The 26,800-nt window shown below is 41.7% G+C and overlaps 3 protein-coding genes and 1 long non-coding RNA gene across 5 annotated transcripts; 1 reads left to right on the top strand and 3 right to left on the bottom strand.

Moving 5' to 3' along the window:
* Position 1: 1 nt before the first annotated feature.
* On the bottom strand, positions 2-11,070 carry myo5c (myosin VC). Of its 2 annotated transcripts, XM_061283893.1 has the most exons (40): positions 10,909-11,070; positions 10,576-10,686; positions 10,320-10,491; positions 10,103-10,247; positions 9,779-9,935; positions 9,562-9,705; positions 9,412-9,493; positions 9,220-9,327; positions 9,036-9,142; positions 8,289-8,554; positions 8,132-8,213; positions 7,916-8,056; positions 7,700-7,822; positions 7,423-7,506; positions 7,203-7,334; positions 7,023-7,120; positions 6,854-6,940; positions 6,669-6,780; positions 6,353-6,564; positions 6,110-6,275; positions 5,878-6,024; positions 5,640-5,804; positions 4,769-4,862; positions 4,629-4,692; positions 4,283-4,557; positions 4,153-4,216; positions 4,003-4,083; positions 3,755-3,935; positions 3,580-3,673; positions 3,435-3,498; positions 3,189-3,357; positions 2,743-2,818; positions 2,582-2,677; positions 2,319-2,473; positions 2,130-2,219; positions 1,902-2,052; positions 1,555-1,840; positions 1,158-1,332; positions 1,019-1,099; positions 2-930 (listed from the first exon to the last, which is right to left on the bottom strand). In XM_061283893.1, the coding sequence occupies exons 1-40, from the start codon at positions 10,933-10,935 to the stop codon at positions 778-780; spliced, it is 5,217 nt and encodes a 1,738-aa protein (XP_061139877.1). In that variant the 5' UTR covers positions 10,936-11,070; the 3' UTR covers positions 2-777. The 2 variants fall into 2 exon arrangements, with proteins under 2 accessions (XP_061139877.1, XP_061139879.1); XM_061283895.1 differs by lacking the exons at positions 5,640-5,804; positions 5,878-6,024 and having other exon boundaries at positions 6,179-6,275.
* A 724-nt stretch (positions 11,071-11,794) lies between these two features.
* On the bottom strand, positions 11,795-24,911 carry LOC133157395 (unconventional myosin-Va-like). Its single transcript, XM_061283892.1, has 39 exons — positions 24,463-24,911; positions 23,717-23,827; positions 23,425-23,596; positions 23,105-23,249; positions 22,881-23,037; positions 22,631-22,774; positions 22,466-22,547; positions 22,270-22,377; positions 22,083-22,189; positions 21,660-21,925; positions 21,493-21,574; positions 21,288-21,428; positions 20,982-21,107; positions 20,537-20,620; positions 20,143-20,268; positions 19,887-19,984; positions 19,730-19,816; positions 19,545-19,653; positions 19,261-19,472; positions 19,030-19,186; positions 18,680-18,919; positions 18,069-18,317; positions 17,251-17,344; positions 17,042-17,184; positions 16,519-16,650; positions 16,390-16,446; positions 16,083-16,310; positions 15,927-15,994; positions 15,779-15,853; positions 15,417-15,615; positions 14,179-14,272; positions 13,784-13,921; positions 13,524-13,678; positions 13,352-13,441; positions 13,120-13,270; positions 12,778-13,060; positions 12,483-12,657; positions 12,330-12,410; positions 11,795-12,238 (listed from the first exon to the last, which is right to left on the bottom strand). Exons 1-39 carry the CDS (start codon positions 24,487-24,489, stop codon positions 12,086-12,088), a joined length of 5,346 nt encoding a protein of 1,781 aa, XP_061139876.1. The 5' UTR covers positions 24,490-24,911; the 3' UTR covers positions 11,795-12,085.
* Positions 24,187-25,923, top strand: LOC133157403 (uncharacterized). The gene is made up of 2 exons (XR_009715008.1): positions 24,187-24,417; positions 25,823-25,923. It is a non-coding gene; the product is annotated as an uncharacterized LOC133157403 (long non-coding RNA).
* Positions 25,389-26,701, bottom strand: LOC133157402 (cAMP-regulated phosphoprotein 19-like). The gene is made up of 3 exons (XM_061283903.1): positions 26,562-26,701; positions 26,017-26,136; positions 25,389-25,945 (listed from the first exon to the last, which is right to left on the bottom strand). Exons 1-3 carry the CDS (start codon positions 26,610-26,612, stop codon positions 25,775-25,777), a joined length of 342 nt encoding a protein of 113 aa, XP_061139887.1. The 5' UTR covers positions 26,613-26,701; the 3' UTR covers positions 25,389-25,774.
* Positions 26,702-26,800: the final 99 nt, after the last annotated feature.

Below are 26,800 nucleotides of genomic sequence, written 5' to 3' on the forward strand. Positions count from 1 at the left end.
ATTAAACAGTTTTAGCACGTTATGCTTCAATTTAATGAAACTTTGGGTTTGTGCACACCTTGACGAAGATGACTCACGCAAAGATGAGTTTCACAATCGACTCAGTATGCTGTAGTATTTTTAGTCATTTTTTCCAAAGATAAATCATTTATGCCAAATCATTTTGTACTGTCTGTCTACACATATTGCTTCACCATTTGTATTCAAACATCCTTCACTTAAAATGCTACCGCCATTGCAATTCATTATTGTCTGACTCATTGGACAATTGGCTCTCATTTGACGATGCTGAGTTGCTTCATGTTGTGTGCAGTATATGTGCAGTCTTGGGACATACAGAGAATGCATTTTCAATAAAACCATTAAGAACCATATCCAGTAAAATGCAATTTACGAATAGATAAATATTGCACTTCAAAAGAACTATATCAAGGAAAATTAAATGAAATCAGTATGTCTCCTCTGTTTTGAATGGAAAAACGGAAGGCTCACAGAAAAGCTCAAATGTGGACACACGTCCTTAAAAACATTACCCGTCAATTTATGAATCAAACACCTGCTGTGAATTTTGCTGTTCAGCACCTTTTAAATACAGGAAATTGTGCAAAAACAACTGAAACAATCGGATATAAAACATTTCAAAAAGGTCAATTTAGGTTCACCTGTAAAGGTTTTTGCACCCAATGTTCCATCCTAATGTTTTTGTGATGTACATATATTCTCTACGATAAAAGAGATTTCATCTATCCCAAAGCTGATTATAGGTTAAAATTAAGTTCAAATCATAGTTAAAAAATCCAGGTGAAGGCTATTGGGAACCTGCAGCAACTCTAAAGCCTGCGAGGATGAGCAGAAAGGAAACGTAATAGGGAAACGATAGTTTGCGTCCATCATCAGCTGCGCGCTGCTGTCGTGATCTTGTCGAAGCGACTGTAACAAAGAGGACATTTGGAACTTTTCAGATCCAGCGTCCAAGACCTGATATCACCCGTTTGAAAGTAGTCAGATATGAGCCCACCTGAACTTTGCGGACAAACGACGACGCTACCCTTTTCTCAAAAGCGTCCATGGGCGTGTATGAATTCAGAATCTTGACTATCTGTATGAGAGTATTCAGATAATTATTTGAGAAAATTGTATAGAAGTGGAGGGCTTACCTGAACTGTGTTGAGCTCCACGCATGTCTCAGTGATGGCCTTGGCGTCGTCATCTGTGGACTTGCTGACCTGCAGCAGCCAGGCAGCCTCTGTCAACGGCTTCAGAGTGTCGATAAGATGACAATTCTGGAGGTCTTTCTCCTGAAGCCACTCTTCCAGGTAGCTAATATTGCATCTGTAAGAGTACATTGTCACCCTTAGTTGTGGCACAGAAGGAAACCAACGCAGGCATGGGGAGAACATGCAAACTTCACACAGGAAGGCCGGAGCCGGAATTAAACCCCGCACCTCAGAACTGTGAGGTGAATTTTGTATGAATAAATAATGATAAATTATTTAGTAAATAACATTCTATGCAATTTCCCACACACGCACACACACACACACACACACCAACCTGATTTGCATTCCTTTCCTGCAGGAGCACATGTCCTTACGCAATAGCATGTTATTGAGGGTGGTCGCCCCAATATGGAAGAGCAGTTGCTTGACCACCTGTTTAACGATGTGTGGCTCTGTGCCGTGTTGAGTCATGCTAGTGTAGAAGTGAGAGAGTCGCTGGATGATGAAGGTGATGGTGTAGGTCTCCGTGTCTTCATTGTTTTTGCTAGAACGTTTAATGAAGCCTCTCGGTTTCATGCTGGAAATGCCCTGCAAGCTCTCGTGCTCCAACATTCCGGGCACTGCGGAGCAGATGTTGAGTTAGTCGTACGAATGAATGGATTTGTTTTTATGCTTTGGTACCAATCGCAGGGGTGAGAGCTCTTTCCATGGCTGAGATTAACTGGTGATAGATGCAGATGGCCAAGTCGCTGACAACCTGCTGGTGGTCTGACAAATCAAAGTTCTGCAAGCAGTTGCTCAGCTGACGGGGGGTACTTTGCTTGCTGAACTCCTTGAGTGAAAAAAAGAATACAAAGTAAATCACATCTGCCCTAATCAATATTCTAGTCAACACCGAGAGATCCGGACCTCTTCTCCACTGTACTGCTTGAGACAATTGAGCAGCTGGTACATGTTGGACAGCCAGAAGGACAATAAGGCCAAATCATTCTGGTGATTCTGAAAAAAGAATGTTCACTTTATACTTTATTTCATTGGCCTCTATTGTAAATTTCCAATATGTGATATTTGACAGTCTAAAAAGCATATTAAACTCACCGTGGTGACCTTTTTGACGGCAGTAATAGTGGCATTCATAAAAGACAGCAATTTTTCTTCGTCGTTCATGAAGTCAGCGTAGCGAATGCACATGAAGAGAATGTAAGATGGCAGAACTGGGATCATGTTGACCGCCACACCTTTGGGCTTAAGGTCTAAAAGGGAGAAGAATATTTGATTGTCTAGTTTTGGTTTCATTCATAGTTGGGTGACAAATAAAAATAAATAAATAAATAAATGAAGAAAAAAAGAAAGAAAAATACCTAAAATAAGTTTCTGAATGAGACGGGATTCATCTTCTTTATGGCATTCCAACATTCCAAGATAATGTTTAGGACCTGGTGAGGAGCTTTTCTGGGCTGTGGCACACAACAGAAGATTGAAGGCCATATTCATTGAACATCTGTCAAAAGTACAAGATTACCTGTTTCAAGGCTTATCATTTGATTCTCTAACTGTTTAATAACTCTTTCCTTCTGGTCAAGTTGCTCCTCAAAGTCCTTTAAGAAAAGCAGACTAGTCGGTATTGTGAGCCTTTAACGCAGTGCTTCTCAATTATTTTCTGTTACGCCCCCCCCTAGCAAGAAGAAAACTATTCGCGCCCCCCCTCCCCACCGTGACTATCCTAACTTGTCTTGTAAGTCGTAAAATGTTGCACTGTCGCAAACGTGACAGAAGTAACAATGAGAGCGCCACTGCCCCCTGCTGTAGTAAACGCGCAATTACACTTTATTCTAGTACTGCCAAAAAAAAAGCCTGTTCCCCAGGGTCACACGCGCCCCCCCAGCAATAGCACCGCGCCCCCCAAGGGGGGCGCGCCCCACTATTTGAGAAGCACTGCTTTAACGTGACGTCTCCCGGAACACGTACCAAATTTCTAGAAGACAACTCCGCGGCTTCTAGCCTCAGTCGGATCTTGGCATCTCTCTCCATCTGTAGTTGCTTGTTCAGGTGAGCAGTCTCCTCTTGAAGGTCTCTGATTTGATCTTGAAGTGTCGTCTTGACCTCCTCCAGCACCTCAGCTTGCTCCTCAAAGTGCCTTGAAGGAATCAAATGATTTAAATCAGGATATTGACAGGATGATCCAAACATCTGACTTCAATCTGAAAATTTCACCTGCACTTTGAACTGGCTTCTTCAACCCTCTTTTGAAGATTATTCTTCATCTCGGCTGCTTTTTCTTGAAACGTAAAACAGAAAAGTGAACAAAATGCATGCTACAATGTAATTTCAAACGACCACTAGTCCAAATTAAACTCACCCTCTAACTCTTTTCTCTGCTCTTCTACAAGAACCTCACATTCATGTTTCTGTCTTTGTAGCTCTGAAATCTGAACTTTCAGCTCAGGTATAACCTGACAACAAACAGGTCACGTTAAAAAAACGACGACACACAAATTACAGTGCGTTCATAAAATAATCACAAAAGAACCTACACAGTTCTCGCTGCTCAGTCGGCACACCTCTTGGCGAATGTTCTCATTGACGTTATTTTTCTCTGTAAAAAGCGTGTGCAAGCTGCTGTTCTCATTTTGAAAGTAATCCACTTTCTGTTTCAAGCCTTCTATTTGCGTCTCGTATCTTTCCTTCTGTTCCTTGCGGTGGTTCTCCAAAGTTCTGCCACCAATGACGTCAAACGGGTCACGTGTGTAAACATTTTATGGGTGACGGTCGGTAAACAAACCTGGTCGCTTTTTCCAGACCAGTAAAAGCTGCCAGAAGGTCTTCTGCTTCATATGTCTTCTCGGAATAATCTGCAGTTAGCCTTCAGTAACAATAAAAGACTCTCGAATCAAAAACCAAGAGAGAAAAAGAAAACTAAATGATTGATTACCCCAAAATAACTTCTTCTTTAACGACACTTCCCGTGAGGAGTCTTGAAATGTCATGCAGTTTAGCTGCAAAGAAATATTACTTTAACGTGAGCTGTGATCAAATTCAAGATCGTTTAATATCAGGGATACCTCTTGCTTCTTCAGAATGTTGCATCATCTTCCGCTCTATGGTTTGCTTTTGATTCTGTAGGTTGCTGAGGTCTCTGCGGAGATCAGGAATGACCTTGACGTGCTTGGTGAGTTGGCCCACCTGATCCTGCAGGTCGGCAGTCATCTGGTCGCCATCCTCCAACTTCATCTGCAGACTGATTCTCTCGTCCTTCAACTTCCTGAGCTCCTCTTTCAAGAATCCCAGTTCCTTGTCGTGTTCCTTTCTCTGGATCTCAAGGTTGGACTCGGCGGTTCTGATGAAATGAAATCTCATTAGTCTCGCAAAACTACTGCAGTGTTGCCGACAATTTTTCTTTTAACCTACTTTCGAAGCTTTGCTTGAGTTTCTTTGTCCTCCAGTAGAGTCATCTTTATTTGATCAAATTTTTCTGTCGGATAATGTCAAAAGTTGGGGACAGGTAAATAAAAAGGTGAGACTGTCGGGAAAAGATAGACCCTTTGTACCTTGTTGTTCTTTGGATGATGCTTCAAACATCTTCTCCATGCTCTGTTTCTTGATGATTAAGCCATCAACTTGACTTTGAAGATCAGTCACTCTCTATAGTGCCAAAAGAAGATGAATGTTTTAAAGGACAGAATAGGAAATTGTGGCAGACACCTTGGTTGATATTGACCACTGGCCCCAATTTAAAACATTCCTAAATTTACATTTGAGACTATCTAAAATGAGCATGTTGACATCACTTGGCAGCCATTTGCCTTCAGTACGTATGTACCAAGAACTTCCAGGCACAGTTCTGCCCCACAATCCGGCATTTCAGTTCCTTTCCAAAAGCAACAAAACCGACTTAAGTCAGGTTGCCAACTGGCGCAAGTAGGTAGCCGACAGCGTGGGCCTTTGGTGTATTGGGGCTAGTAGACAGATGTTTGCTGACCAAAGTTCTGATGGAGGCTTTGCAGAAATAGATTCAAGTGACAATCTTGTTCCATCAGTTGTGCTGGATGCATCATATCCTGGGCGATAAGGATCCTGTGAACCCTGCTTGGTTCAGTACTCCACCAACAGAGAACATGCAGTCAGTCTTGGTTTGTCGTGAATGTTTGGATACTTTGTCAAAAACATCAATGGGAGGCTTGTGCTAGTCTCTTTGCACCAAATACAAATCTTTACACTGTGGCCTGCTTCTCCCAGGTGGGCGTGTCCTACTTTCTTCTCAAAGCTGCTGCGTCATTCACAAGAGGAGCCATTATGGGTACATCATCCACCCACGTTGACTCTGTGTACTTAATATTTGCAGATATTTTCTAGAGGATGGACGTAATGGACCTAGGCTATCTGGTCACATGGCGGGGACTACAATAAAAACTGACTGACCAGAGAGGCATCTTCTTTGACCTTCTTCTCTCTTGCTTCCAAAGATGCCTTCTGAGTGGCTGTTTTTTTCAGCTGTGTCTCCAGAGCCTGCAGCCTTTCCATGGCTTGAGAATGGGAGTTGGCCAAACTGGTCAGTCTTTCCACCAACCCGCAGTTCTCCTTACTCTGGGATTAAGGATCAGGGATTAGTTCAGGTCTTCTCCGAGGACTGGACGACGGGCCTCGAGACGACATTTACCTGCTCCTCATTTTTCTTTCGGAGCTGCTGCACCCTGAATGACAGCTGAACCTGTTGCACCAATCGACGCATGGCGTTAAAACGCCGTCGAGCGAGCCATGCTCTGGCGTACTTCTGCAGCACCGATGCCTTGCGTGCTTCCACCAGCTGAGCAATGACGACCAGGTCATTTAAAGTCTGACTTTGATTCCGTATCTTCACAAATACTGCCAAGGAAGCTACCGTTACAGACCTTTGAATAGGATCTACGGGCCAGCCAACCTCGTGTGTAAGCTTGGATGATGATGATGCCCAAGCGTACCGTTTGGTAGCTCTTCTTAATGCGGAAGCCTCTCCAGTACCTCTGAATGACAACCGCTGACCATCCCTGCTTCAGGTTTGCTGCGCTCACTGCTTTACTGCAGTTCACAAACAAAAAACACAAATTGTGACATCTGGGTCTCAAGGTTTTCAATCTATGGTAAAAGCCACTAACCGTACAGTCTTCTTGCCACGGATGTAGTGTTGTATCAGGATGGCTGCCTGCCTCAAGCGTTGGTAGTTTCTTCTCTGGATCAGTCCACGGACGTATTTCTGGATGGTAATGCACGCCCCTCTTAGTCGGTCCAGGCGCAGCTTTTCTAGATATGCTACCTGACCAGCTCGGAGGAAGATCTTTGTGCGACCAAACTTGTACTGGTTGGGGTCCTGGAGACAGAATCAAAGAGAAAAGAACAAAACCTCGAATTTGTGGTTGTAATAGGAGAAGCAGGAAACAAATAATAATAAATCACCGAGGCAATGACCCACACCTGAATCAACCTCTGAAGCACATCTTTGCACGCCAGTGTCTTGTCACTGATGCCCGCCTCCTCGTTGGTCATGAGGATACTGTAGCGGCTATAAAACTCAAAGTAGGTCCACCTGCAAACACAAGATTATTGCATTGGAATAAGATATGCAAAACATTTGTCGTTTACTGATGAAAGCAGATCACCTTGATGGGTAACTTTGGGCACTGATGCGAATTGTTTCAAGCACTCCACAGGCCCGCAGCTGCTGCACCACCCTTCCGGAATCATATCTAAAAAACGAAAAAAAAAAAAAAAAACTGTCAGTCTGGAGATAAGCTCCGAACCAATACATAAGGCTTGACTAGTATTTACTCAAATGGCAGCTTTTCATCGTTTGGCTTGATGCAGCGCACATAGTGAGGCGTGGTAGCGTTCAGTGTCTCCATCAGCAACGACAGAGAGCTGCAGAACTATATTCACAAGGTGTCAGCAAAAGACGCCAAAAGATGACCAAAACTGCTAAACACACGGCGACGCGGTAAACATGTCCACCTTAGCTCCAACTGAGGCCCTCAGCTGTTTATTGGTAGATTTCACACCAGGCCTGGCCGGCTTCACCTTGATACCTTTTATGTTCGGAACACTCGGCCCCTCCTCTTGGAAAAATTGGGCCAGAAAGGCGAACTGATAACAGTGGCAAGAAGAGCATCAAGTACTTTTGTTTTTGTCATGTATTGTTACGATCATAAAGTCTTTGTTTTATTTTGTTTACCTTGCTGACTCTCAAAACCGCAACCAGTTCTTCATAAAGAGTATCTCGGTTCTTCTCAAGAAAACCTTTGCATTGATACTCCACCTTTTGAGCAGCAAAACAGACAAAAAGTATTAAGAACACCATGATACACTACAATAGTGAATTTGGACACAACTCTTAATTAATTAATCAAAATAATTTGAATTTCATGAATCTTAATTCATCATATTACCAAGACATTTGCGCAAGTTGCCTAACTTTTCCAATAATTTGAATGTTGATTTGTGTTCCGCACCTTGTCTGCAAAGTGTTGAATGACAAAGGTCTCATTTGACAGTTTGGGCCTCTCAAACAAGGGATTGCCATCCAGGTAGTTGTACAGCTTTTGGAGCCAGCTTTGATCAGTGCCTTGAGGAAACTGTAAAGCAAATAACTTGTTTGTCATTGAGAGCAAGTGATTGAATAACATCAGCACCAGTTGAATTTTTTTTTGTTTTTGTTTTTTTGTTACCAAGCATTCTTCATCAAGCAAATCAAGGATTCCCATTTTGGCTTCAATCAAATCAATGACTGGCTGATTGTCATAGAAATCTATTAACGTCCACGGGATGTCTTCTTTCATGTATTCCTCCTGTTCCAGTTTGAAAACATGCTGGAAAGAAAAAGGACAACTTCATGAGCAACCGAATGAAGAGCATGCAGAGATTTGTGCTGATGTGGTACTGACCAAGTTAAACTGCTGCTGAAGCTTTTCATTAGCATAGTTGATACAAAACTGCTCAAAGCTGTTGATGTCAAAGGTCTCAAAGCTGAGGACCACACAATAAAAGTGAAGACACGAAATAATCGAAAGATAGAAAATAACACGATTTTTTTTCTGTTACCCATAAATGTCCAGAACCCCTACGAAAGCATGTTGCTTCCCGGGAACCTGCAGTGCTTTGTTGATCTTGTTAATGACGCAGTCAAACAAATGTGCATAGATGCGTTTGGCTAGGGCGTCTCTGGAATTCACTGCGCGGTCTTTATGCAACGGTTTCACCACCGTCTCGGCCACCAGGACAAGCTTCCGATTGCACAGCCAACGCACTAAGTCGTCTGCACGCACACTCAACAGCTCGCAGAAGATGTGCAGATGTGAATCGCTGTGCTGGAAGTTAGGAAAATAGACAAAATATTGTTGATGTTAAAAGAGCAACACATACTTTTCTAAAAACGACAATCATCAGTTTTGACTGACACAGCCAGTGTATTTTAATTTATTTAATTGTGGTTATTGTTGCGCTTAATAATAATAATTAATTATTATTATTATTATTATTATTATTATTATTATTATTATTATTATTATTATTATTATTTGAGAGACTTGACATGAGAAAAAATATGTACAAAAAATCAGTTCTTGACAAAAAAAGAAATACAGGCGTAAAAATTATAATTTGCAAATATTTTGTACATATTTAAAATATACGATTTTTTCTGGTTAGGAAGTATGTGGCCCTATGTGTGAATATTTATATTTATTCTACTTAAGGGAATTTTTAATACAACACTCAAATTGGATTTGAGTAGATTTGGTATTATTAATATTGTCACTAGAGTAAGACTTAGAAAACAACAAGACTCACTGAAATGGTGGACCTATCATCACCAGAGCTCTTAATTTCCACGTTTCCCAGATGGAGAATGGCTGCAAGAACTTTGAAGACATCAGACTGAAAGTCCTCCTTCAGTCCTAAACAACCACAAAGAGGTTTAATAAATACATATTAAAGAGTAGTGTTGCACCTCCATTCCATCATGCTTTTTTACCCAATAGTGAGAAGGTCTGCTGAGTCTCCTCCATGCCTTTCCTGTCGTCCACACCTTCAATAATGATATCGCCACCAATGCCTGTGTAGTTGAACTCATCGGCACTCACTGTAAGACAAAAAAAAAATACCGGCACATTAAATATATGGACATACATAAGTGAGACTGTGTCTCAAACGTTTACACACTTACACAGTTTGAGTGCCTTGAAGTGTGGCAGATGTGCACAGGCGCACATTTGGTAAAATATATGATAGTTTCGCTCAGACTCAGCCTGGAAGAAAAAATGTTACACATGTGACAGTAGAAAGATGAACTGACCAGAATGTCAAGTTGCCATACCTGGAAAACAACTCTGGATTTCTCCAACAGGTAAGTCCTCATGTTTGCACCAATGATTCGATACCTGTTGTCAAAACTGATCTCAGTGAATTTCCCAAAACGGCTACTGTTGTCGTTCCTGATCGTCTTTGCGTTCCCGATGGCCTGAGAGAGAAAGTCAAGCAAGATTGACGCACCAACCGTCCTCACTGTGATGTTGAGAATGAGCGCTTGTCACCTCAGTTATGGGATTGGACGCTAAGACTTTGTCTTCAACTTGGGTCTTGCTGCCAGATTTGCTGACAACAGCAAAGTATCTCATAGCATATCGAGCCGACACTGTTTTACCAGCTCCAGACTCGCCACTGATGATGATAGATTGGTTCTTTTGGTCTCTGGTCAAGACAGCAAACAACTGTTATTGAGAATATGATGATTTTCTGCAAAGTTTAGTCATCTTTTTTTTGCTCTTCAAGCACAGTAAAATTAAAAAGGTACAGTTCAGTTGTATTTAACTTTAAATTACAGTCCAATTGAATGTAATGTTTGTTTGTGTTTCCACCTGGCCATCTGTTTGTAAGCCTCCTCGGCCACTGCAAAGATATGAGGGTCCATGTCGCCCATGTTCTGACCCGAGTATGCGTGAATGATTGCATCTCCGTAGATATGAATCTGCTTGTACGGATTCAAAGCCACCAGGATGATGCCTGCGGAGGAGACAAGCACCTGATCAGCACTTCCTTGAGCAAAACAAAACAAGACATTCCTTCTGGACCTACCACAGTAGGTGTAGATGATTCTGGACTCTAGAAAGCGCACTTTAAGGTTGTGCAGGACTGCAGGTTCATGGAGGTAGCTGAGTGCAGTGAGGTCATTTTCCCCAACTAAGATGTCAGGGTTGCGAAGAGGAGGGAGTTCTGCTGGCGACGAGTCAACGGGCAGCTTGAGTTCCTTTAGGAGAAGAGATGGTCATGTGATGTGTCTGGTTATTTTATTCAACTACAGGTGTTTGTGAATTTTGTCAATTTCACTTACTGTGCCATTTTCCAGAAGCAGTTGTAAACTATCATCTCCATAATGGAAGTCTTTCACAATCTCTGCTGATTTCCATACATGTTCAGCATCTGGAATCCACACTCTATTGTACTAGAGTGCAGATTGGAAAATTACACACTTGTTAAACACTTTAAAGACTTTCCCTTTACTTACACGCAAAAAAATCCCGAAAATAACCTAAACAATATTGCATGACACTAATAGTTAATTTTCCATGGGATTTCGCCTCCGAAAATATTTTACAAAGTTACCATATGTCTCTCGAGTCGAATTATAAATACACAACTTGAAGTAAAAATAATCTTTTCTTACCCGCGTGTATAGCTGAATCAACACCATGTTTTACTTTTTAAACCCTAACGGCGAAATATTTGTTCAACATCTGCTCTGTAAGTTACCGACATTTTTTCGTCCCTGAGTTAACTCAACCATGACCAAAATCATCATTTAAGCTGACAAGAACAAAACGACAGATCCGGTTCGATTTTTTCAAACTATTTCTGCTACTTAACTTGTTTTAAAGTAAAATTTGTTGTGTGTTTGTATGATCATATTTCCTATGTCGCAAAAGTATAGAAATCAGTTCAAGTGTGAAATAATAAAAAACACAGAAATGTGTGGATTAGCAAACCATCATTTTTATGGCTTTTGTTTTGAAAAAGCAGTGCCTTACACTTGTATTGTATTCTCCTTGCTAACTTGACTTCACCAGCGGGAGCCTCTCACCTGTTGCTTCTATGACAGGAGACTCCGCCCACCTGTCTTGTGACGCAGTGCTCGTTGGTTCAAGGATCCAAAGCGCAAGAATCCGGATGCAAATTCAATAAAGTTCCTTGGGAGGTTTACAGTTAGTAACAGGAAGCGTTCACGTAATTTATTTCAATTCACACGAGGAAAAAAAAAATCCACTTGACCATACAGTACTAAGTGTGTTTTCTGTTGTAGTGTCCAGGTTACCTTCAGCGTGGTAAATATGCTTCAAAATAAATAATATCATAATAAATACGTTTTTCAATCTATTTCATGTCTGGCAGCAGACAAGCAGATGAGTTTTGGAGTGCACAGACCTGTCTGATTACATTCATCGTGTTCATTTCCTGGATGAAAGCGAGTTGATTTGATGACTTTTAAAGTTATGTTTGTAATGACAGACGAAAATAACCGCATGAGAACAAATCATCAGAATGTCAAGGCTCTCTTAAAAATATAGCTTTTTTTTAATGTATTGAACAATTCTGTCATATTCAACATTTCAATTATATTTCACTTTCCTTCCTTTACAAAATCATACATCCATAGTTTATTATATTATTCCTCTTGCTCCACTAAACATATACTTTTAAGTCCCCTGCATTTCCAAAAAATAGTGTTTTTATATTAAACTCTATAGTCTTTCTATATGTGTTTATATTATTTATTTTATTGTCACGTGAATACAAAAGTTAGATACAAACTATGATGAAAACCACAGCAAATACTGTGTCTGTTTTTAGATGCGGTTGATGAAGTCCAGTTTTAAGCTAATAGGGATCTGAATGGTCTCCAGCGCCACAGTGGAGGGCGAGAAGGAAAGTGTTACAGAAAAGACTTTCTTGGCATCCATCATCAGTGTGGACGATTCCTCTCTATCTTTCAAGATGTCCTATAAGGGCCAATATGGAACAAGTTAATAATTTGACGACTGTAAAAGAGCACTGCACTCTTGCACATGTTCGCCCATCATAACAACTCACTCTGATGGTTGCGATGAATGTGGTTGTCACGCGCTCTTCAAACTCAATCACTGGCGTGTAGAGCGTCAACACTTTAACAATCTACGATGGAGAACACGTGATGATCAAAACAAAAACCACACGTGACATGTAAAACACGAACTGATGATGAACCTGTGCGGTGGTGAGGCCCGTGCACATGTTGCAGATTGCCTGAGCGTCTGCCTCAGTCTTCTTGTTGACCTGCAGCAGCTGTGCGGCCTGTACGAGAGGCTCCAACATTTCTTTGGCACCGCAGTCGGCCAGCTCCCTCTCCGCCAGCCACTCCTCCAACTGCCACACATTGTACCTGACCACAGAGGAAGCACGCAAACAGGTCAGGGTGTGTGCGACTGCGTTTAAAAAGTCAGACATTAATTGAAAACTAATTAATTGCAAAAATCAGCAGATAAAAGCAGCAGGCCACTACCTGATCTGAAGCCCTTTGCTCCATGAGCACATGTCCTTCCTGAGCAGCAGGTGGTTCAGAGTGACGGCACATATCATGTAGAATTGCTGCCGGACCACTTGTTTAATGAGGCCAGAGTCCATCCCATGCTTGATCATGGTGGTGTGCCAGAGCCCAAGTTGCTGCAGGAGGACTTCCACCGTAACCGAGTCATCCTCTGGGGAACCTGAGCTCTTTTTCCTCAGACCTGTCGGTTTGGAGCCCAGAACCCCCTGGATTGTCTCGTGCTCCAACATGCTAGAAACTGCACATGGCAAATACGGTCAGGACCACTTTGGTTTGATTCACACATGTTGATGTCACCTATGAGGGGCTGCAGGGTGTCTTCCATGCTTTCAATAAGCCGACGGTAAATTTGAACGGCGAGGTCGGCAAAAACATTCTGATACTCTGTCAGCTCAAAGTTGGTCAGGCAATGCTCGTTCTGTTTCGCTGTGTTGTGCTTCTTAAACGTCTGCAAGAAGGAGTTTTGGAGAAATAATCAAATGTGTCCTTTAGATGTTCTTGAGTCGTCTCATAATGGACTCATGCTTACATCATCTCCACTATATTGCTTCAGACAGTTAAGTAGTCGACTCATGTTGGATAACCAGAAAGACGAGACGTCAAAATCTTTTCCTCTTCGCTATAGAAACAAAAACAACAACACATACAGTCGCTGCCGTCACATACCCCCCCCCTCCCAACCTGTTTCCTTAATACTGAACCTTAATGACTCCTTTGACGCTGCAGAGCACAGACTTGAGCAACGTGCTGACTCGCTGATCATCGTTAACTCTGTCAGCGTATCGCAGACACATGAAGATGATATAAGCAGGAAGGCCAGGAAGGAAGTTGACAGCGACGCCACGGACCTTCAGGTCTGAAGAGAACAATTCCAAGCAACACAATCAGGCTTGACATGCTCACTTTTAGGTGTTCCCACAAGTCGATGTCAGTCACTCAAGTATGATTGGTTTTGTCATACCTAAAACCAGACTTTTAACGAGGCGGCCCTCTTCACCCTCTTTGTACTCCAACATTCCCTGGTACTCTCTCTCCTTGCGAGGTATGCTCACTGCTTCGGCAGGAGAATTCGTCGAAATGGATGCTTTCCTTTGTTGAGCTTGACAGAAAAATCAAGAATAGAATTGAAGATATAATTGAGGGTGTCTCCACAAGAGGGCGCTAATTCCCCATACAAACGCCAAGGAATGAGTTACAAGATGCCATAAAAAAATAGACAATTTCACAAAGCAATGGCGCCCTCTGTGGCCGGATGGGAGTATTGCATAAACAAAAGATAATCATACAGCTGAACGAGCATTCCACAACTGATGAGTGAACTATAACAGTCAGCGGCATTCAGTTTGATGGGATTACCTTGAAACTCTTCTACTCTCCTCTTGTACAGCTGAAGGTCTTTTTTCAGATTGACAATAGTCTTGTCTTGTTTGTCCTGTTGCTCCATTAGCTCCTGCAAATATGCAGACATACTGGATTAGGGACAGGACAAGCGCCACTTCCATACACACCTAATTGTGTGAAGGCGAAGGCCTTCACACATTGTTATTCTACTTTATTATTATTTTTATTAAACAACTTATTCCTCCCACTTTTTTGACATCCAACTACTCCCACATGCTTCAACCGATTCACCTCGTTCAAACTTTCACACGTTCCAAAAATTCATGGCAAGCTTGCCACTTTTTTTCTCGTTCATAACATTTACCGTTTTTAAGTAATTAGCAAATTTGTGCCTTTTATTTCCCCATTCATTCTTAATGGCAATGTCAACCCGAGCCAGTTTCCTGTAGTGGGTTCGATTCCCACATTGGGCGTCATTATTTATTTTACTCTTTATTCTTCCCGCTTATCATTTTCAACGCTTATCATTTGTAACTAACATTCGCATTCAACATTCATTACATTAAGCAATTTCCACCACTTTAATTACGTATTCGCATTCAACAAACACATTCATTACATTAACCAATTTCAACCACGGCATAGTAAGGGACTCAATTAGCTCGTGGGAAACACAAGTGATTCCAGTACACGAGCATCATTCCCGAGTGGTATCAAAACCCGCGTCAGTTCGATTCCCACGTTGGGCGTCATTATTTATTTTACTCTTTATCCTTTCCCTTATCATTTTCAACGCTTATCATTTGTACCTTTTTTGTAACATTTGTAACATTTCATTTTTAACGCTTATCATTTGTACCTTTTTGTAACATGTATTTGTAACATTTTCCCATTTATTTCACAATTATTTCTTTCCCTTTTCATTCTTCCCTCTCATCATTTTTAACGCTTAACGTTTCTAAATTACCATCTGCCTTCGCCTTCACACGCAATTTCTTCCGAAATTGCAATTCTAGTTGTAAAACAAAAAGAGGTGAGAAATACAAATATTTAAATAACGTTTACTTTTTATATCTTTTCATATTTGGATCACTGGCTACATCTTTTGACAGCCTCACCTAATCGTGTATTGATCGAAATAATATGATAGTTTAGAATTATTTGATTATATTATTTATTTTTTGAATATTTTAAATAGGGCCCTTCATTTGGATCTGATTGTGCGTGTATGCTATTTTCGAGAGTAAACCCACCAGATTTTCCAGCGTGAGCCGAGTAATTTCAAGCTCCAGGCCCGCTTCAATACGAGCATCTTCAGGGAGCAGCAAAGTTTGAGCCAACAGCTTCTGCTGCTGCTCTTTTTCTTGCTTGAGCGTCTTCACCTCCTCCAACAGTTTCTCATACCTCTCACCGTGCTGCCTTTCCAGCTTCTGCATTTGGGACTCCAGAACCCTGAGATTTCAAGTCACAACATCCAGTTACATGAACTGAATTGACACTGTTTGTTTCAAGTGACATACTTATACAGCATCATTAATAAAAATAAAACAATAATAAATACATAAAACAAAATAATAAAAAAAGAATAAATAAATAAATAAATAAATAAACAAACCTGTTGGTCTCCTTTAAGCCCTCGTAAGCCAACCACAGCTCTCCGTCCTCATTCAATGTATGGATGTCAGTGGGCCTGCCAGGTGAAGATCATACAGGATATGTGTTTAGTAACATTTAAATGAAGACTAGGAGAACAATTGTTTTACCTGTCAGTATCTTGGAATAAAGGAACCTCACTAAGGTTTAAATTCACACCCTCTCCGAGTGCAGAGTCCTGGAGGGGGGGGGAGTTAAAGATTACATCAAGGGGAAAACTAATAGCAGAAATAATTAATATGTCATTTGTAGTATTTCATTGTCACCTTGTATTTCATAGCCTCTTGGCGGACTATGTGTGACTGGAGAAGAAGCACTTCCTCTTTTCGCAATTTCAACTCCTCGTTGGAAGAGTCGAGTTGCTCCAGCAGCACGTTGTATGTCGTGGAGCCGACAGGAGGGGGTAGCATTTCGCTGTTCTCGCTGGTTAAAGACTTGCGCAGTTCACTCAAGTCCTGCTTCAACTTCTTATTCTCAGACTCTAGCTCTTGGCGCTGAATAAAATAATTTCATTCATGAAGTTAGTTTTCTAACCGTTGTTAAGAATGTATAAATATTCATCCAATGTTGTACCTTAAGCGATTCCAAATCCAATTCTGCTCTACCAACAGTGAGCTCCTCCTCCACATCCTTTGTTCGGAAATTCACCAACAATGAAAATAGCATCAAGAATATATGAACGACTCAAAGTTGAGGACATACCTTGGGTTCCTCCTCTTGGGCTTCCTTCTCATCTAAGTGGCGCTGTAGCGATTGTTTGTCCCGCTCAAGTTCTCTCACTCTTCTCTGGAGCTTGAGAATGAGCGGCAGGTCGACATTGGAGGGGGTCTCATCCTATAATGACACAAAAAGTAGTACTGCAACCTAAGTAGACATCAGCCAACGTCCACTTTGAGCAGTCATTGAGTTGAAAAAAAAAATCTGCCAGTTTTTTTGCGAATGATGTAACTAATCTGAAAATGGAAAAACGTGATGGGTTACATAATGACAACAAATTATCTTGTTTAGTACATTATCGCTTTGTCCATTGAGCTGTCCTGTCCAGCAGTAGAGCCAATCATTGGATTACATTTAGGCAAGTTGCTTGTGTATTCTGTCCTCTTGCATGGACTCTGTCAATGGAAAAAACTAAACAAAGTTGAGTAATTCTCGTCCATTTAAATAAAAATAAAAAACCACCCATAAAATAAATAAATTCAAATAAATAAATAAAAAACTGCCCCACCAGCCTACGTTGCAGTTCCTCCTTCAGGTCTTTATGCAGCTCACGTAGGTGCAGGTGTTCACTCAGTAGGCTTTGGTACCGGGCGCGCCCTTCCGCTAACTCTTCCTGTAGTTTTTCAGTGTTTTCCACTTGGCTTTTAACCTCTGAGAACAACATTTTTAGTCATTTAGTCATTTATAAACAGACTGAAAGTTGTATTTACATTTTACCTGTTAACTGTTGTTTTTGTTCCAGGATGACCTGGTTAAGATTTTCCTTTTCATCATTCAGCAAGCCATTCTTCATGTTTAGCCCCTCTACCACCTGACAGCAAATGCAGCCGTGATTATGGGAAACTCAGATACAAAACCAAAAGATAGTAACAATAATAAATATGTCACTAAAATTCTTGTTGTTGCACAAGACAGTTTAAATCAGGGGTGCGCAATACGTCGATTGCGATCGACCGGTCGATCGCCAAGCCACTATTGTTCGATCGCGTGATATATATATATTTTTTGGGGCACTTGACGCATGTGCAAATAACGGCGCTAACAACACAACACAAACACGCTAGCTCGCGAGTTCCCTCCAATTGTCAGAACCCCGTTTTTTCTCTTAAACTTAAGAAAGGGTATAAAAATGAGTGGGGCAGCTGGCCATAGTAAGAACATATATATATATATATATATATATATATATATATATATATAAAAAAACCCTTTTTTTTAGTGGGTAGATCTTTAGGACTTGGTCATTTCAAAAGTAGCTCGCGAGCTCAAAAAGTTTGCCCACCCCTGGTTTAAATGATGACCTTCATTGGCCAGCTACAAAATAAAATTAATTTGTGAATTGTCATAGTATTTTTTTTTCCATAGTAGTAAGCCCGGTTAAATGTTAATAAATGAACACATGCAACTTTTCTCCATCCAACAAAATCATAGCAAAGCCATCGCAGCAACGCAGTCGACTCAAGGGACACAAACAACGCCGGAACACATCCATAAAGTCGTAAAGAAATAAAATACGAGAAAAGGAGGAGGCTCGCCTGTTGTGTCTGCTCCTTGTAGACGTTGTTCTGCTCTTCCAAGACTTCTTTTTCACCACGGGTGTTCTCCAGCTCCCGCTGAAGAAAGGAGAGCTGCTCCATAAGTGAAGGGAGCCTTTCCGTCTTGGCTTTGGCCTTCTGCTCGGACCTCTGAAGACTTTCTATCTGTTTGCAGTGTCGCTCTCTCTCCATATCTTGGATCTTGGCCGCAGCATTCAGCCTCTCGCTGAGCTCCCTGACGTCTTTGTGCTGCGGGGGAATGGAAGCACATGGTGTGCATGTGATGCGCCGACAACGCCCAGCGACGATGTGTCTTAAGGCAAGTTGTCTTGGCTTTCCTCATGGTCATCATCCACAACGTGGACTACACTAACATCAATCCATTTCCGCATTCCTAATAATTCCATGCAGTTAATTGTATTAATGAGGGTAAATTAAGCTAATTCCAACGTGCGTCGAGATGAATTAGTTTCATAAAAAGGATGCAATACAGCTCACTTCATTAGAACTGATGAGGTGCCTTTGAGCAAGGCATTAAAACCACAACAGTGCTTGAAGCTAGCCCTGCGATCAAATAATATCTAACACATCCGGCAACACAATTCTCTCACCTGCTCGTCTAGCTTGTGTTGCAACTGCATAATTTTATTCTCCATGCCAACATTGAGATTCTTGAGATGCTCCACAGAGCGCGCCTCAACTTTCAGCTTCTTTAATTCCCGTTTGGCCAGTATACGACGTACGCAGCACTGCAGTAGGATGATGTGTGCCCGGGCACGTCGATAACGTTGCCTGGCCAACCAACCTTTTACCCACTTTTGGATGACCAAAGCTTTTTCCTCATACAAGATCTGTATATTGAAACAGAAATGAGTTCATGGTGAGGACAAGAAATAAAAATGAGATTTGGCGAGACTCGTTTTTACAGTGGTAACAACTTTGACTTTCTTGCTGATATTACCTTATAGTACATCTTTCTGGCTGCATACGCCCTGAAGAAACATTGAATGGCAATAGATGCAGATCGGAGCTTTTGGTAGCGTCTTCTGGCCGCCCACATTCGAACATTACGTTGAATGGCGACGGCTGCTTTTGTTCTCCGCAGAAAACGAACATAACTGAAAGCGAGAGGGGAGCATTTGTCATTCGTTTCAAATGAATCCGTCTGCTGTTTTTGAATCGATCTGCTCACCGGCGTGCCTGGTGACCCCGCACATATCTTTGAACGGTGACGGCAGACTGCTTCATCCTCAGGTATTTTTTACGGGCCAGCCAACAGCGGATGGTCTTCTGGATGCTGACGCAAGCCCTTCGGAGCCGCTCGGAACGTAATTTTTCAAAGTAGGCCACCTGGCCGGCTCTGAAGAAGATCTTGTTTTTACCAAACTGATACAGGTTCTCGTCCTGAGAACAAAATCACAACATAGCATCATCAGTATCGACATAGTTAAGAGTGATTTTATATATAATTCACACCTGGATAAGCGTTCTGAGCAGATTTTGGCACATCTGTTTTACATCAGGAAGCACATCCTTCTGCTTCATAAGGACCCGGTAACGACAGAAGAATTCCTGATAGGTCCATCTGCAACATTCATAAACATTATTTAGGTCTATTCATTCAAAATATCATTGGCTTCATTTTAAAAGAGTGCTGCTACTTGGATGGGAATCCAGCTGCCGAGATTCGGATCGTTTCCAGGATGCCGCATGCTCGCAGTTGCTGCACTGCCCTCAACGGGTCCAAGCTTGATCACATAGCACATGTTACTCAATCCAGAGAGTCACACAAGCAAAAATCATCACATTCGCTTTTACCTGAACGGCACTTTTTGGTCGTTTGGTTTAATGCAGCGTACGTAGTGAGGAGTCGTTGCATTAAGAGTATCCATCAGCAAATGGAGAGACTGTCGAAACTAACACAAGTGATGAACATTCAATAAAATGAAAGATGGTTCACAAACATTACAGACAGCCATTATAAATTGTATCCGTTTTTTTTTTAAGTTTTCTTTTATTGTCGTGAAGTGCAGTAAAAAATAAAATTGTAGCGATCAGCAGTTTCTGACCTCACCTGCAGTCCAACAGTCTTCTTGTTACCTCTCTGCGACTGACCCGATCTCGTTCTGCTGCTAGCGGGTCTGTTGGTGGAACTCGTTGCCTTGTCATTTCCCACAAACAGCTTCAGCAAAAATTCAAACTGAGAAGAAATTTGAGAAGTTGTTTATGTCAGTGGCCACAAGGTGGCATCGTTTTGCTTTCCCAGTACAACATAAACTCCAATTTCCTCCGATAGTGCTGGCACAACAATTCCAGGGTGTGTGCACATAATAATATCGAGTGAGAATTTCCAGCTGGATTCTAATTTGAAAGGGTACTGACAACAACTTCCTGTAAATGACCGTTAAAGGAAATTCCTCTATTGTGCTGTACGCCATAGCAGCGGTTACAAATGATTTTCATTTTACCTTACTCTTTTGCAACACGCATATTTGCTCCTCATTGACTGTGTCCTTGTTTTTCTCCAAGAAACCATCACACTGGTATTCCACCTGGGCACAAAGTTGTAAAGGGGAAAAATAAGTCATCATGCTAAAGCTAGCTGACTCAACTGTGTCGCTAATTAAAGTACAAGCTAATATTGTGGTGAAAGTAAATGTTGGTATTGGCATTAACAGTGAAAGTATTTACTCTTCCACACACACACACTTTTCATGAGAACATTTGAGTCATCCACATTTCCATTTCATAATTGTTCAGCAAAAGGAAATGATGCACTGCATGGAACATTTTTAATGACGGGAGACTATGTTTTTCTGTTCGGTGGCAAGGCACGGATGACAGGATTGGGAGAGCTCTTCAAAAAGGATACAAAATTATTTATTTATTTTTTAAACTGAAGCATTTCTTTACCTGATCTGCAAAGTGGTGGACGATGAAGGCACTGTTTGACAGCCTCGGTTTTTCAAAGTGAGCGTTCTGCTTCAACAGGTTGTTGTACATTTTCTGACACCAGGTACCGTCAGAACCTTTCGGCATCTACGGAAACAGGAAGAAGTCGGTGAGCTATTCGCTCACTGCCTTTTACTCAAAACATGTAGGCTCAGCCTGTGTGAAAGTTGTGATAAAGCTTCATCTGGATCATTCCTACAAAAAAAACTGAGATGTGTGAATTCTAACCAAATTGGTTCTATCAAGAAAAAAAATATCTCCACCTACTTTGCACTCCTCATCCAGAAGGTCCAGGATACCCAATTTTGCCTCGATGAGATTGATGCATGGCTGGTTGTCATAGAAATCAATCAATGTCCATGGAATCTCTTCTTTCATGTACTCTTCTTGCTCCAGTTTGAAGACATGCTGGAATCATAAATGGCAACGTTATGACAAAAAAAAAAAGCATGTAGACCAACAACAATCATACCAGGTTGAATTGCTGCTGGAGCTTCTCATTGGCATAGTTGATACAAAATTGTTCAAAGCTATTGGTGTCAAATGTTTCAAACCTGGAGAAAGAAAAAATGGAAAAAGCTAAATAAAGGCCCAAATATCATCGCCAAAATAAAACAGAGAAGGATGATAAGAACATACCCATAAATGTCCAGAACGCCAATGAACGAGTGTTGCTTAATTGCCGATTTGAGCACATTATTGATACAGCCAACAACCCAGCTGAAGAGTCGAGCATAAATGTGCTTGGCGAGGGCGTCTCGGCCGTTGACCGCATTGCTCTTGGAGAGGCCCTTGACGTACGTTTCCGTGGTTGTTTGGAGTTTTCTGTGGCAGAGCCAGTTGGCCATTTCATCACGGGGCACGTCCATCAACTCGCAGAACACCAGCAAGTGGAAATCGTTTGTCTGAAAATAAACAAAGCAAAAACAGAAGCAAACTCAAGGTCTCGAGTAGTTGCAATGGCTACCGATACCAGTCAACGATACTTGTCACTGGTGCCCTCTTGGTATCACACTAACCAAAATAAACCCTCCAGCCACCCTCTCGTGTTTTTCCGTTTACCGAAATGCTGCTTCTGTCCCCTGAATGGTCGATCACCTCCACATTGCTGAGATGAAGAATAGCTGCCAGAATCTGGTAAATTTCCATCTGATGGCTTTCACCGATTCCTAAAAAGAATAGTGGAAACATGGACATAAATATAATAATATATTATGACTGAGAAAATATTGATTTTGAAAAGACTCGCCTAATAGTGAAAAAGCTCTCCTTGTGTCGCACAAATCGTTGACATCATCCACTCCATCAATGACTGGATTGTGACCCTGGTTAGTGTAGTGGAAATCATCGGCATCACCTTGACGCGGTACACAAATCAGTCACAAGCTCTTAAGGATGCATTTATAAATCTTAACTAAGACAAGATGTTTCTAAATTGTGTTTACCTAATTTGAAGTTTTTAAATTCTGGTAAATGTGAGGAGGCACAAAGTTGATAAAATATATGATAGTTCCTTTCTCCATAAGCCTGAAGGGAAATCAGACACACATTTACATCGCGAAAAAGAGAACATATAGATTTGATCATGCTAAAGTGAGCATTTCACGGACCTGAAAAACAACTCTTGATTTTTCCAGTAAATACGTCCTCATGTGAGCCCCAATGATGCGTTGCTTTTTATCAAACCCGATCTCGATGTACTTCCCAAAGCGACTACTGTTGTCATTCCTCGTCGTTTTGGCGTTCCCAAGAGCCTAAACGTAATATCGCACATGAAATAGCATTCACGACCGGAAACCAGAACACATTTATATAACGCTTATTGGATCTCTGTCTGTATTTTGCGAGGTTAAACATCACCTCCATGATGGGATTGGAGGCCAACACTCTCTCCTCGATATCCGCCTCACCGGAGGAGCCGCTGACCGTAGCAAAGTAACGCATGGCATACTTAGCAGAGACGGTTTTGCCTGCTCCTGACTCACCACTCACTATTATGGACTGGTTCTGTTGATCGCTGCAGAAAGATACGAAGCGCATAAGCAATAAGAATACAAAGTCCAGCGATTCAACTTGAAGAACACCTGGCCATCTGCTTATACGCTTCCTCGGCCACTGCAAATATATGGGGGTCCATGTCGGCCATGTCTTGCCCACGGTAGGCGTGGATGATGTCAGCTTCATAGATGGGCAGACTCTCATATGGATTGACGGCAACAAGAACAATGCCTGTTGATTGCCGAAAAGATCTCAGTAGAGCAAGCAGAAAAGTGCACAATTGTAATAATCTTGTGTGTGTTCCTTTAAGAGCGCACAATAATAATCATCATCATCCAGATGAAGTCAGAGCACGACTCCAAAGTCTACCCAGATAGTGTGAGTCAAACAAGATGACGCTCATTACCACAGTACGTGTAGATCAACTTGGAGTCGATGAAGCGCACTTTGATATTATGTAAGACGGCCGGTTCATTGAGGTAACTGAGAGCCGTGAGGTCATTTTCCCCCACTAGGATGTTGGGGTTCCTCAGTGGTGGAAGGTTGTTTGTTCGGACGTCTATTTTATATTCCACCTCCTATATCAACACAAGACACAATTAGGGGCAAGTCAGAACTAAAAACAGTTTGACTCGCCCCAACTGCATGTACCAACTCGGCCCAAATTCCTTCAAACACTCATTCCAGCCGTGACTTACAGTGCCATCATCTAGCAGGAGAAATAACGTCTGGTTGCCAGGAGCATAATCTTTGAGTAGCTTTGCTGATTTCCACACTTCCACGGCATCCGGGAGCCATACACGGGCATGCTGGTGGACAAGTTTGAGAGAAATCAAATCACAACCATCCAACCTTAATTCCAAGTGCAAAGTGTTTTTGTTCCTATGGAAAATTGGCATGTAGCCTCAGTCAAAACATATCTACTCTATTACTAGTAGGAGGTGCCAAAATTATACACACTCTGTACAGTAAAATTATATTGAAACCTCATCTTGTGGTGAGAGCACTGGCAAAATACAAAAAGGTCTGCCAGAAAGGATAAGGAAGGGAAAATGGTCTGTGGTCACCACATTAATTGTCTTACAAACTGGCTCTCATTTGAATGTTCAAGTCTGGTTCCATTTAAACATCAGCAAGTGGAACTGATTCACAATCGATTGCTGCTTAACCAAAGGTGTTCCTTTTACTTTGTTTCGAAGTATATTTTGCACCGTTCGTAACCTCGAAACATGCCATTGCTGTCGTAAACAGAGGACTCGCTGAACTACCCACTTGAAAGGAGACCAGACATTCCATAAAAGTTATTTTAAGCGTCCGACAGATAAAAATAAAGGCAAGAAGAATTTAATATCTCCGAATACGTTTACGAGACGGGGGGGGGTCGATCAAAGCACACTTGGTGAGTAAAAATGGTTGACTGATACATTTAGAAATGTAAGCTTACCTTGGTGTAAAGCTCCGGACCTGCCATGACGTGGAGTGAAAGTTAAAAGCCAAACTGTCACAACTTCTTTCCGAGCCGCACAGCAACCGTCAAGGTAGCCTCCACCTTTCATTCACTTCAAAGTGCTTGGAAATGGTAACAAGCAAGGCGGGCAGCGGGCTAAACCCGAGATTGGAACGGTGACCTCAGCGAAGTAGAAATGTATCTATTTCAAACGCAAGCCAGTAAAAAGTAATTTCATCAATTACGGCCAAAGAAGCTTGAAGTAGCGGTTACCGTGCACGGTAGGCAGTTTTGCGTCAGGTCACAGGTCAATTTAGACTATTTTAAAGTTTGAATTTAGAGGAAAGTACTGTACGTTATGCATGAATTCCACTATCGGGAAGGTAGAGACGCGATTTCGCGCAAGTGCAGTCAGAGCTGTGGAATTCAATATTAATGACTCCTAATCAGATTCTGAGCTTGAGGCTAAAAACACAGGTTAACAACGTTGCACACTTCAACGCTACTAGAGCGCCTTCTCGTGGCCGAAAGGGAAACTCAACATTGTGCCAAAATAGGACCTGAAAGTGTAAAAAGTAAACAGAAATGTCAAATGTTGTAATAAGGTTGGATTTTTCCCCCCCCCAAATATTAAAGGATACATTTTGGACTCAATTTTACAGTTAACTTGTTCTCACAATAACTTCAGGTACACTTTACGTACTAACAGTTGATTGTTCGGCCCTTGATTTACCTAAAACAATGCATGTGGATGAGACCAACATGAGGTTGAATGAGTGGGTCCTTATGAAAGAAGAATTTTAAAGATCTGGAGTGGCCGAGCCAGTCTCCAGACGTCAACTACAGAGGAATTAATAAACCTGTGTTGCCCAGCAACAGCCCGAAAACATCACTAAAGCAACCAATAAATCAACAAATAGGAATATTGTGCAAAAAATATTTTATTTACAAAACAAAAGGCACAGAGTGCACATGCACACCTTCCTTCAATAAAATCCAAACCGACTCAAGCGAATCTGACATCAAATATTGCTAAAGAAATACAGTTTACTTCAATTAAGGCCATTTGGGAAGTTGGGTGATCCGGAGACCACGCTTCAAGTCTTCGCAGACCATCGTCAACAAAACCCATTAACAATTGTATGCAACCGGTCTGTGAATACTTTGAAAGAATGACTGTTATATAAGCGTGAGGAAAAACCTTTGACGAATAAAACAAAAGGATGACTCCACATGAGGATTTGTCTTTAACGATTCAACTGAGGCACATATCTGAAAGCAGGAATGATAATAATGATAATAAAGCTGTTCAGCTAGCCAGTTTGCTTGTCACTATGGTGCTCTTCCTCTGAGGCAGGTCCTGAGGCGTCGGGATGTGACCGCCGGTGATCTCGGACTTCTCCGTCAGAGCTGAAGGCAACTGCTTTTTCTTCATTTTGTCCTGGGCCATGTTGTAGTCTCCAGAATCAAAATACTTGGGCTGTGTGAACAAAAACAAGGATCTTGAAATGTTGATTTAATGAGATAGAGGGCTGTAATCGTGATACTAACCCCTTTCTGAAGTCTTTTTCGCAGGAAATCCGATCCTCCGGGTTTGGCTCCAAGACTGCCGTACCTGGCTTTCAATTTGGCCTCTGCTTTCTCTGGACTAACAACTGTATCATCCATTTCCTGTCGAAACCAAGTATAAAGTCAAACTTCTACACCGATGGTAAAATGAAGAGAAGTTCAAACCAAAATCCACAACAGAAAGATCTAAAGGCGACAACAATTCTGGCAAGTGTTTGCAATTACTCTTAAAAAATGCATACATTTCTTCGAGGAAATGCGTTTTTACCTGCCAAGCACATTCGACACGCGGCATTTGGAACAATAACGGACACCACCATTTATGAATGGCAAGTGGTACGCGTAGCATTACGGTGGAATTGTTTCCACTTGTATTTTTTCTTTTTATTATAAAGTTGCCAGCTAACTGATTTTACTAACTTGCCAATAGCATCCTTTTGGTTGCACTAGCCGTGAAAGCCCAACTACGGAGGCCTAAACACCATACCCTGATCAAATATTTTATTTAACCCAAACAAAAATATTACCTGTTCTTCCAATGATTTCGTTCCTTCGGCCTCGTCGGACATTGTGCTCATTGTAAAAGCTAGACAGACGTTGGACCCTGAGGAGGCGGAAGTGTCCCTTTACTACAGCAGTAGCAAGGGAAGCAAGCGCCTTATATGCTGACGCCTAATGGGCTGCAAGGTTATGCAATCGATCCCAGAGACTCCAATAACCCAAGCGTCCATCGTTTGATCTTCTCTATCGACCCGTTACTTAAATT

Source organism: Syngnathus typhle, linkage group LG7 (genome assembly GCF_033458585.1).
Source record: "Syngnathus typhle isolate RoL2023-S1 ecotype Sweden linkage group LG7, RoL_Styp_1.0, whole genome shotgun sequence".
In the NCBI taxonomy this organism is placed as follows: Eukaryota; Metazoa; Chordata; class Actinopteri; order Syngnathiformes; family Syngnathidae; genus Syngnathus; species Syngnathus typhle.

What these genes read in the sequence shown, in the direction of transcription:
- myo5c (XM_061283893.1), bottom strand. Translation starts at nt 10,935, where the DNA reads ATGGTGTTGATTCAGCTATACACGCGG. An exon ending in GCCCAAAGTTACCCATCAAG is followed by an intron (nt 6,781 to 6,853) that starts GTGATCTGCTTT and finishes TTGTGTTTGCAG; the next exon opens with GTGGACCTACTTTGAGTTTT. An exon ending in ACTCAAGCAAAGCTTCGAAA is followed by an intron (nt 4,558 to 4,628) that starts GTAGGTTAAAAG and finishes TCATTTCATCAG; the next exon opens with AACCGCCGAGTCCAACCTTG.
- LOC133157395 (XM_061283892.1), bottom strand. Translation starts at nt 24,489, where the DNA reads ATGGCAGGTCCGGAGCTTTACACCAAG. An exon ending in CCAGAAAGATGTACTATAAG is followed by an intron (nt 18,920 to 19,029) that starts GTAATATCAGCA and finishes TTCAATATACAG; the next exon opens with ATCTTGTATGAGGAAAAAGC. An exon ending in AAGAGGCTATGAAATACAAG is followed by an intron (nt 15,995 to 16,082) that starts GTGACAATGAAA and finishes CCCCCCCTCCAG; the next exon opens with GACTCTGCACTCGGAGAGGG.
- LOC133157402 (XM_061283903.1), bottom strand. Translation starts at nt 26,612, where the DNA reads ATGAGCACAATGTCCGACGAGGCCGAAGGAACGAAATCATTGGAAGAA. An exon ending in CGAAATCATTGGAAGAACAG is followed by an intron (nt 26,137 to 26,561) that starts GTAATATTTTTG and finishes TGGTTTCGACAG; the next exon opens with GAAATGGATGATACAGTTGT. An exon ending in GAAAAAGACTTCAGAAAGGG is followed by an intron (nt 25,946 to 26,016) that starts GTTAGTATCACG and finishes TTGTTCACACAG; the next exon opens with CCCAAGTATTTTGATTCTGG.